We start from the raw sequence: 10927 nt of genomic DNA, 5'->3' as shown, positions 1-10927 counted from the left end.
ACCGTCTTGTGGATTCCATGAGTTAATTCAGCTAGATGTCCTTGTGTCCTCTCAAGACTTCTCTTAAATATTTCTCTTCCATATCTGGTTTTATCTGAGCCCATCACTTTTTTCAATATAATTTTTTAAAAGATTTTATTTATTATTTTAGAGAGCAAGAGTGCCGGGGATCCCACGACACCAAGGCCATGACCTGAGCAGAAAACCAAGACACCCTGAGCCTGTCACTTTTTTTTTTTTTTTTTGAAATTTTATTTATTTATTTGACAGACAGAGATCACAAGTAGGCAGAGAGGCAGGATTCCTGCTGAAGAGAGAGCCCTATGTGGGACTCTATCCCAGGACCCTGAGACCATGACCTGACCTGAAGGCAGAGGCCCAGCCCTCTGAGCCACCCAGGTGCTCCCAAGCCTGCCACTTTTAAATGTCAGTGTTTGTCAACTTGTTGCTTTAATCCTTGGCGGTCTGTGGTAATTTCCACTGTACTTTAAAGTTGTTAATGCGTTCTTACGAAGGTGCTCAGATCAGTGACTTGGTGTTACATGCATATATCTACGGAACTTACATTATATTGATATTGTTGTGAAAGTTAAAGAAAGAGGGACCTATTAGCTTCACCTTTTCCTAAACTTTGAAAAGAAACCAAAATCTGTCCTTCACCTTTAATGTTTGGAAGATCAGAGTTCCTGTCATTAAGCCATCCTTTTTCTTCCTAGCTGTAGGGAAGAAATAATCAGAAAGGAAATCACTGAATAGTTAAAAAGAAAACAATTTTTATCAAAGATATCTGTAACATGAACTGTTGATTAGTCAACTGGTTGAGACCTGCAAAATCATTACTTGCCATCATTTTGAACTTTACTATCTGTCGACTGTGTTTACAGCAGAGGAAGGCTTATTATTAGATAGCTTTGGCTAGTTTTTCATGCTATTTTTGCTTGCATAGTTTAGGGATGGGGATAAGTGACCTGCAAGAGAAAGGAACGTGACTAGTGGAAACACTAGCTTGTCTTTGCCAACAGCTGAGCTCTGGGAGGGCAGAAGGGCTCAGAGCTCTGGGCGGGGTCCATCCTGCTGGATTCAGGCACATTCTCTCAGCACATTCTCAGCTCCCGTGGAAGAGGGGCCACATGGGCCCCGTGCGTGGTTCATGCACAGCTTCTGCCTTCCCCATGAAAGGGCTCACCCTGAAGCTCTGCGCTGGTGAAGGAGACCCTGCAAGGCTGCCCTGCCCTCTGGATACCAAACCCACCGACGGCAAGTCCTTCGAAGCAAAGATTTTTCAGAATAATTCAATATTTGACAGTGTGAAAAGGAATGTTCAGAGTGAACTGAATCAAAGGTTGGTGGTGGTAAAAGTGCCTCCGGCTTTCTGAGAAAGCAGTAGAAGATGCTAGGCCATCTGCTCTGGCTTCCACCTTCCCCATCCCATCCAGAAATGTCTATGCTGGGAAAGTCTGTTTTCCAATCCTTGGGCCGGGACAATGACATGAAGAGGAGGCTTCTGAGCCAAGATGCTGCTTGCTACCCTCGGCTTCGCTCCGTGCTGCTCAGGAGGGCTTGCTTCTCACCTGGCATCTTCACTTCTTCCTTTGCTGTGTTCTGGGATGTAGGTTTCATATGTAGCCTAGGAAGGGACAGAAAGGCCCAATTGCAGGGTGATTATTATTATGATCATCATCAACTCTCCTTTGATGAGGTTGTACCCATCTTCACGCTCTCACCTGCCCTCCTGCCAGGCCCATAGTAACCCTAAGAAATTTGCTCTTGGCTACACCGACTCCCGGACTTACCGATCCCACCTATTCTCTTCATATAGTAACGGGAGGCAGACTTTCAGATGGAGAAACCAGGGACAAAGAGAATCCCCAGGAGCCCAGGTTGGAATCAGGAGCCTGGGAATCTGACTCTGACTGGTCTGATGCGGCTCCTTTCTCCATTGTTGGGGAGTTTGAACCCGGTACATCCTTATTCTAAAAGAGAGCCCCAGCCTCCTCTCAGCTTCTAGCTGTGCCTCTTAGGAAGGCTGTGGAACAGCTGCTTGTAACTTGCTCTCAGTGGGAGAACTGAGGGTTGGAAGGCAGCAACTCACCAGGGAGATGGTGGACTTGGGAGGTGGGGTGCGGCCGAAGCGTTGGAGTAAGGCCTCTCGTATCTGCAGGTAAGATAATGCTCCAGTTATGCCAGCCCAAGTCCTCGCCTGGGCACCATAAGTCAGACGGGGCTGGGTGGGCAGACTCACCTTCTTGTCCATGAGGCAACCAAACAGCAAGATGAAGACACCCTAAGAAGAGAGATACGTGGATAAGTTAGTCAAGGAGGAAGGAATCAACCAAGACCATCTCTTTCCCTCTCCTCTTCCTTCAGCCTCTGTCTCCCTAATTGATGTCCCTAGGCTTCCCATCTAGAATTTTCTGCACATTCACATCATGTGGTGCATAGAATCTGTTTCAGGTGCTTCTCTTACTGCTTTGGTGACAAAGGAGATATTAAAGTCTTGGGTGCTGACAATTCCCTGACTTCTCTGGCAAAACCAGACACTGTTTTATGGATAAGAAAACCAAAGCTCACAGAGGTTTGTCAAGTTCTCCAGCTATTTAGGGGAGGAACTGGGGTCCACACCCAAGTCTTCTAAAATTCCTAAGACCGTTTCTTCTGCTCTGCCATGACACCTCCTTGAGAAGGGACTGGCAACGACTTAGACCATCTCAAAGGGCAACAAGCAAAGCCACCCCATAGTCACCCACCTGGGTGGTGTTGAGAATCGTGAAGATGTAGTGAGGAACTATGGAGACTTTCTCCAGCAGAGTGGCTAGGCCTAGCCCCCAGGTGAGGCCGAAGACAGGGGTGAGAATGAGCAGGGCTTTAGTCACCCCCAGAAGGGCATGTCGCTGCTCCACCGGGGGCCCCTCTGACAGCGAAGGTCTCAGGAGCTTCAGCACGGCCATGGTTAGTACCAGCCCATTCACACCCACGATGGCCAGCACTGGTCCCACGAAGGTGTAGAGCGCCCCTCCTTTCCCATTCAGCCAGCATGCCCCCTCCCCCAGGTATTGCCCTCGGGGTAGGTAGAGGCCCAGGGCAGCCCCTGCAAACCCTATTGGGCACATATAGCCGAGGACCACCATCAGGGAGAGTACTCGGCACTTGGACAGCTGACGGAAGACGAAGAGCAGCTGGTGGGCCAGCATCAGGGCCTGAGCCAGCATCCAGAAGAAGGTAGCCAGGTAGAGGAAGTGACAGAGGAAGGCAGCAGCCAGGCAGAGTGGGCTTTGGGGCCCGGGAGGAAGCAGTGGGGCTCCCAGGAAGCAGGTGTCTGCAGCCAAAAGGCAGAGCACCATGTTGAGCAGGGCCATGTGGCGTAAGTAGGCAACTTTGTTCTGTACCACGACTCTCCATACCAGCCTGTACACACCCAGGCACATGAGCAGTGCCAGGATGGAGGCCCCCAAGCCCACCTGACTCAGCAGCTCCAGGGTGGGGTTTTCTGGAACAGTATTTTGGGACATGAGGATGGAGAAGGCAGTGAGGTGCCGGCAGATGCACTGAGTGGTGGGGCTGGCGTGGGCCATCTGAACCTGGCACCCTTCATCTGACCAGCCCCCCTTGCCCTGGAAGAGACTGTGGTCCCAGAAGACACAGTGGGGAGTGCTAGCTGTGTTCCCGAAGTCCATGATGACTTCTCCCTGGTTGAAGGCCTGGCCACCTGCCATGACGGAAATGGAGAGGACCAGCCCAGGAGTGGCATAGAGAGAGTTCCCCAGGCCTTGGCCATAGTTTGAGGGTAGAAGATGGTCCAGTTTCTGCAGCAGCAGGCTAGTAACACTGACGTTAGTTCCATTATGGCGCAGCGGGGCCAGTGAGCGCCTGGGAATGCGTGCCTGCAAGGGGGGCTGAGTGGAGAAGGAGGCTCTGTAGTCAGCAGGAAACGCAGGTCCAAGGAGCTGGGTCTGCAGCCTCACGTTCCGCGAGCTGAAGGAGAAGGGCTGACCCCGTGGGCGCAGGTGGCACGCCAGGGTCTCCACAGCCAGCAGGAGAGCTGAGCCCACCGAGGGCTTCTGGGCCTGGGCTGGGGCCCACAGAGAGTCGGTGTCCATGTCGAGGATCTTGTCTGTGGTTTTCAGGAGACCCTGTGACACCCAACAGAGAGATCCCAATGGAGAGCGGAGCCCTGGCCGCTAGAGCCCACAGCACTGGGCGAGGGGCACAGGGAACTCTAGGCCCCAAACCCACGTTTCCTAGCCCAGCAGAAGACCCAAGGGTGGAGAGCAAGGGGGATAGGAAGAGAGACCCGTGAAGGAAGAGTTTCTGTCGGGGAAGGATGGGGAGCTGTTTAGCTCACTGCTGGGGTGGCTTCAAGTATGTGGTCTCCTGATGCAATCCAGCCTCTCCACTTGACAGTCTTTCTCTCCTCTCCATCCCTTGGGTCACCCAGACCCTAAGGGGCCCCTTTGCAATTCCTTGACCCCTACAGGTCTATAAAGCTAAGAACGGTCCCCAGTGGTAGAGGGGATGGTGTTTTGAAGTAGAAGGCCACATGCATGTCCATCCATCCACATGGGATACACATTCCCAGATAGGAAGAGTGTGTTGTGTCATTGTCCCTGGTTATTCTTTAGGATGCCTCTTATTGGTCACCAACTGTTGCCCATAGTGAGAGCTGGGTTAGGTGAGTCTAGCCAAGCCAAGAGTGTTCTAGTATCTCCATGTAGGTATCGTGTGTGTGTGTGTGTGTGTGTGTGTATGTGTTTCAGGGGGTTGGGGGGGGTGGCTTCCCATCATATGCACCCATCTGCCTCTGCATGAATGCCTCTGAACTCACTTCTTCACACCCACTCCTGCCTTCCCCGACCTCCCATGTGTTCCCAGCATCAGACCTTCTCCACATTCCATGGCATTACAGACTGGTGTCCAAGAGGAGAAATGGACCAGGGGAGCAGATACTCAAACTCTAGAAAGGTCTGCTGTCTGACAGCCCATGGTGATATCAGGGGGACAGCTGTGCCCAGAAGTAAAGAGCTTCAGGCCCCCACCACCCAGGTGGCTCCCGCCATGGCTCAGAGAGCTCACCTGCAGGGCCCTGCGGGTAAGCTGTATTCTAGCATCCACCACCACCCGGGCCAGGAATGATATGGTGCCCAGCAGCGCCAACAAGTCAGAGGGAGAGCTCACTGCCGTCACCTGCTCTGACAGCCGTGCCAGGATCTGGGGCACCTCCACAGTAGGCTGGCCCTGACCTGCCCATAGCAGCTGAGACAGACAAAACAGCAGGAATTGGGGAGGGGGTGGGCAAGTCCTCATTAGGGAGGGGCCGTTCCTCCCCATCCCCGCACCAGTCCCAAGGGAACAGGAAACCAAGATTGCGTGAGCCACATGGAAGGAAATGACACTTTCATGGGACAGACACTTGGTGAGATTAAGATTGGAGAATAGCATATGCTCCACAACGAGAGCGCTGGGCCCTCGCTGGCCCCTGCCTCACTCCCTGGCTCTGCTAGGCTCCAGTTCAGAGAAGGTGAAGGACCTTCAGGCTGGCCTCAGGCTGAGGCTCAAGGCTTCTGAAGTGAGGTCCTGAATGAGAAAGGGGTAGGGCATGGAGGTTGAGGCGCATGGGCAGCGGGGCCTGAAGTGTTACCCGGGCTCTGTGATGCAAGGCCAGGAGCTCTGCGTCTGTGCAGCTGCTATAAACGGGCTCCCAAATGCCATCCGGCCCACAGGTCCGCTTCACCACACCCGTCCTGTTCGCCGGGCATGGGGCCTGTGCCACGTGGCCAGCCTTGGTGACATTCCAGGCAATAGCTGAGGAGTCCCCCGGGCAGGTGGTGTCTCCATCTGCACAATGATATCGGGGAGGATCGGCAACCACAGTCCAGCCCCAGCCTTTCTGGGGCAGAAGACTGACCAGGCTCTGGAGACCGGCCATGGGGTCCGGGGCAGGGTCGAGGAGCACCCAGGACAAGTAGGTGAGAGGTCAGCCGGCCGGATCCCAAGCCCCACATACCCTGGATGACAGTGACAGAGATGGGGACCCTGAGAGGGGCCAGCCCTGGGCTCTGCAGCTCACAAGTGTATGTGGTGTCCACCGCAGGGCAGCGCTGGACGGCCAGCACAAAGCACTGGGAGCCGGGCGCGCTGGCCGAGGAGGCTGCAAATGACGTGAGAGAGGGAACAGTTACTGCGCCTGGAATAGACCTGGAACCCAGCAGGCCAAGAGATGTCCTCTCAGACTTTCTAGAAACTTCAGAAGCAGATGACACAGTGAGGGAGAGCTGAGTGGTACACGAGCATCAAACTGCGGAGGCAAGACTTGGATTTTGGTGAGGGACACCCGGGGTGGGGGGTCTTTAACTAACCCCAGGACATGAAGCCAGGTTCCTCATTTGTAAAACAGGGTCTATCATCAAATGAACTTCACAGAGTATATTGCAAGAGTTCATTAAGATTGAGTGAAAACATTTTGCAAAGTTATCTACGCTCATGTGGTTATTGCTGGATCAATACAATTAGGATTGCTCGTGGGGTAAAAACAGGGTTGAACTTGGACTCCAAACTCAGGTTGCACTGCAGCCTCTGCTTCCTGTGAACTGGAGAGCCAGCTGCCACCTGTCCCCTGACCCCGACAGCCCCTCCGTACCTTTGCTGCCCTCTCCGGGACTCCAGGAAGCTGTGTAGGCCAGATGTGTGCTAGGGATGCAGCAGGTCAGCTGGAAGCCAGGGCAGGTGGCACAGGAAATGGAGAGCTGGTCTGGAAGCCGAGCCACATCTGTTGCCTGCAGCGGCACCTCCACCACTTGGGACAGCTCCCACCTGAATCCCCGAGCCTCAAAGCAGCACAGGTACTCACCTGCGGACACACACCTGCTGCACCTCCCAGCTCCTGCGGGCCCCACCTGTACCACAGAAGCTCTGCTGCTCCCAACGCCACACCTGAGGTTTGCCTTCCTGGGGGCCTCTCAAGCCCAGCAACAGAGATCCCTGCCCCCGAAAGGATTTCTAGGAGGAAGAGGCCTGGAGAAGAGGCTCGTCTTTTAATAGCCTAGAGCCACGAATCCCAAGGTGAACCCCTTTCCTACTAGGGGATGTCCTTCCTGAATCACTTGCTGCCACTGCAACATCTTGATGCAGAACACACTGTTCACTGCTGAGACTGACCCCCTACCTTTGGGGGGTCAATGGAATAAATGGAAAGATGATGCAAAGGGAAAGGAAGGGGAGAGAAAAGCAGGAAGGAGAAGAGAGGGAGGAGGAGGAAGGCGAGGGCATCAGGGTAAGACAGAGGAGAAGAGAGATGAGAAGAAGGGCAGGCTAGCTACCTGCCCATCTATGGGAGACGTTGAAGATGCTGAGGACAGCCTGGCCCGGGTTAGAGGCCAGAGACACATGTGTCCCTGGCTGCAGGAGGATGGGGGTGGGGCTGCCCGCGGGCCGCAGGAACCAGTTAAGGTTTGTGGTCTCACGGCTCTTGACGAGGGTCAGGTTCAGAGTGGTGCCCGGCGTCTGCACCCAGGAGTTCGGGCTCAGCCTTCCAGGGACTGCAGGGAGGCAGGAGGCAGGGGCCCCTTGGAGCAGGAATTGTGGCCCTCTGCGGTTAAGCTCTCACTCCTTCCCCCTCTTCGGGAGCCCATTCCACCTCACTCCCTCCCCACCGCCCCCAGTACTATGTCACTTTGTTTTGTCGCTGGATGAGTGTGGCTGCTGCAGTCCTGTTGGAGAGCTCTGTCTTAGGGAGCCAAACAGGGAAGCCTTGTGGCCCATGATTTTCCCTCCCCTAGGCAACCTGGGGCTGCTGGAGCCCCTTCCTGGCCCTCTAGGGTCAACAGCAGTCACTCTAGCCCTTTCTCTCCTTGTCCATATGTCTCAGGAGCCGTACTGTTCATTAGTCTCACTACTCAGGTCCTAAGCTCAGGGCTATGACCACCCCCCCCCCCAAGATAACTGGCAATTCTCCTGCACGGTGGAGAAACCTGGACTTGGGCCAGCTGGCAGAAATACAGGGGTCAGAGAGGAGAAAACACACTGGAGCTCATTGGTTTCCAAGTTCCCGACCCTCCTTACCAGGTGGCAGCAACTGGCAGTACCCGGCTTCAGTAGAGCCAAAGACCAGACAGCCGCAGGGCCTGCGGTTGTGGGTGGTCTGGCAGGGGCGGTGATGGGAGCAGACGCTGGTGTTCCACTGGTACCCAGACAGGCACGCACAATAGCTTTGCCCATCCGCGTGGACGTTACACTCTGCAGCAGAGGGTGGGGACGAGAAGTGGACAGGCTGTGGGAGGGAGCCAGGTAGTCTGATGCCTGAGAGGCTCTAGGGCTGGCTGTCTGGAGCCATCCCAAAGTCACAAGGGCCTCAGCCGTCAGGGACTGCCTCCTCAGGGTGAAAAGCAGCAGAGGTCCTCCTGCTGGGCAAAGTCATCAGGGGTTGGGGGGGTGTGGAGAAATCCGACCCACCACTGTCCGTCCGCCTCTTGGGCCTCTGCCAAAGTTTAGAAGATGGGGACATGGAACAGGAAGGGAAGGGTCTGTCTGGTGGGGACGTGAGGAAGGAGCCGGCCCATGGAGACCCTCCAGGAAATGGGAGGGGCTGGCAGTGGTCAAGGTGAGCTCGCTGCAGGAGACCTAGGAAGCCGTGTCCCCTTCTCTCTGAGCCCCCATCCCCCATAAGTGGTGGATGGGCCACTGAGAGTCAGGGCTCCGTAGAATTCCCCCCTACCTGTCGTGAGGCTGAGGCCAGTGAGAGTTCTTGGGAAAGAGGAAGCCGAGGCAAGGGGGCGAGTCAGGGTCCTGGAGATTGCCAGTGGCCAGGTCTGGTTTGACAAGGCCAGCTGTACATAGACCGAGGCCAGGACTGATTCTACAGGAGCAGAGGGGGCAGCTGGAGAGGAGAGGCCGCAAGGCTATGGGCTGGTCCCCTTCTGCCTCCCATACCTGACTGGTCCCTGCCCGGACCCCGGGCAGACCCCACCTCCCACAGCCCAGCTAGGAGCTGACAAGACTCGAGAGAGCTGTAACCCTTCACTAGCCACGGTGCTTTCACACACAGCCCCATGTTACCCTCCCCGAAACCCTCATTTATAGACGAGGCTCTCCGAGGGGAATGATTTTCTCAAGGCCTCACAGCTAGAGCACTGGCCTCTGGATCCGTGTGTCCGCCATGAGCAGCCATGAATCCGGCCCTCTGGGGGCCATCTTCAGCCTCATCCCCTGCTCCCTGTCCCCTCCCCAGCCCTCCCTCCACTCCCTCCTTCTCCTCCTGTCCACTCCATCCACTCACCACCTTCTCCACTCCTTTGGTCCAATGGCTGCCCCGATTCCCCTCCAGCCTGACTCGGTGCCTGGAACAGAGCACAAAGGAGAGGCTCTGAGAGGAGGCTGACCCCAGGTTTCTCCCAGGGACACCTTCCTCCCTAGGGGACTCAGGCCAGCCTGAGTAATTTGGCATGTCTCCATCTCTTTGAAGCTCTTCTTTCTCCTAGCTAGACCCAGGCAGGCACATCAGGAGAGGAACGCAAGCTTCCGGTAGGAGGCACCAGGGCTGCAGCCCCGAGGACTCCGCCGGGGCCTGCAAATCCCACCCGAACCCAGAACCCGGCACACCCTAGAGAGTCAACATGCTTTGCTTAATTCCTTCCTGAATTTACCTGTCCCTGGGCCTCTAGGCTAATTGAAATGGCAGTATCTGGAACGCCATTGGGGAGGGGCCGGCTGGGGCCCAGCGGCTTGGGAAATTCTGTTCTCTCCATAGGAATTGCCACGAGGGTGAGCACAAGGCAGCATCTTCCCTTCGTCTCTCGTTCCTATAAATCATTTCCTCACTAACTCCTCCCTCTCTCGAAATTGTCTATGAACATGCGTACTATCTAAACAAGGACACCGATAGGGATATGGATAGAGATGCAGATGTCTTCCAGGGAGAAAACAGAGATCCCAAAGTGCTATCTCGACTTTGCTGTCTTCAGATTCTCTCCTGTCCTCTATGCCCATGGTTCCCAACTCTGGAAAATTCTTCTTTTCTTTCCATTTTTAAATTGTAAGCTTGACTGGGAGAGCCTTCATCCCAAGTGCAGCTGGCATCCCTGGAGTTCACAGTGACTTGAAGAAACAAAAGCTCTCCCATTCCCTGGAAAACAAGACTGACCTCTCAGAGACCTTTATAAGAAACTGGCCTCTCTTTCTCTACATTACTTCCTCTCCCTTCAGTCCTTGCTCCTCTACCTGTCCCTTCATCCACACCGGTTGCCTCTCACGCTGACAGGCCCCTGTGTCAGCTCTGGAGACCTTCCCTGGGTCCTCGCCCCAGTCTTACTCACGGGTTGGGATACTTGCGCAACTGGAGACGGCACCGGGGGCAGAGTCATGGCCAGTAGCAGCACGGGGAGAGCTGCACGGACCATGGCTCAGGGAGGCAGTCCTCAAGAGTCCTACGGTTGCTGCATGATGCAAATTGCCTCAGAGAAGGGCTGGCAAGGCTCAGCAGCAGGGATGGGAGGGGAGAGGGGACCGGAGCCAGCCGGATTTACAGAGGAAGCGCGACAGTCTGTGACTGAGTCACATGGGCATCCAGCTCCCCGTGGGGCCACCTGGAACCCATGGGCCCCCGTGAGAATGGTCTGCACAGCTTCCCCCTGGGGTCTGAACCAAGAACTCGGTGTACAGGAGAGGGCTTGAGGGTCCCAGGTCCCAACAAGCAATGTGCCAGTAAGCCAGGGACCTGGGAAATCTGGATCATGGATCCCAGAGCCAATGCAGAAAAGACATACATTAGGGCTGATTTCTGGCCTAGAATAATTTCTGGACTCTTACATTTAACCAAGAACCTGCAAAAATGCTGGGAGAAATATAGTTTTGAAGTGAGGATGGCTTTTCTAAATATGACACAAAACCCAGAAAGCAGAAAAAAAAATAAATTAGGCTGTCTAAAATGCTATAAATT

General features: G+C 54.7%; 1 protein-coding gene across 5 annotated transcripts; it reads right to left on the bottom strand.

Annotated features, from left to right (window-relative positions):
* Positions 1 to 753: 753 nt before the first annotated feature.
* Positions 754 to 10468, bottom strand: ADGRF3 (adhesion G protein-coupled receptor F3). Of its 5 annotated transcripts, none has more exons than XM_044261934.1 (13): positions 10305 to 10468; positions 9269 to 9329; positions 8708 to 8848; positions 8056 to 8229; positions 7314 to 7532; positions 6635 to 6844; positions 6002 to 6145; positions 5636 to 5832; positions 5071 to 5250; positions 2748 to 4130; positions 2243 to 2284; positions 2093 to 2155; positions 754 to 1627 (listed from the first exon to the last, which is right to left on the bottom strand). In XM_044261934.1, the coding sequence occupies exons 1-13, from the start codon at positions 10386 to 10388 to the stop codon at positions 1568 to 1570; spliced, it is 2958 nt and encodes a 985-aa protein (XP_044117869.1). In that variant the 5' UTR covers positions 10389 to 10468; the 3' UTR covers positions 754 to 1567. The 5 variants fall into 5 exon arrangements, with proteins under 5 accessions (XP_044117869.1, XP_044117870.1, XP_044117872.1 ...); XM_044261935.1 differs by having other exon boundaries at positions 9272 to 9329; XM_044261937.1 differs by lacking the exon at positions 5071 to 5250.
* Positions 10469 to 10927: the final 459 nt, after the last annotated feature.

The sequence above is a fragment of the Neovison vison genome, chromosome 8 (assembly GCF_020171115.1).
Source record: "Neovison vison isolate M4711 chromosome 8, ASM_NN_V1, whole genome shotgun sequence".
NCBI lineage: Eukaryota > Metazoa > Chordata > Mammalia > Carnivora > Mustelidae > Neogale > Neogale vison.
The sequence above is the reverse complement of the archived record's forward strand: the minus strand, read 5'-3'. Positions and strand labels throughout refer to the sequence as shown.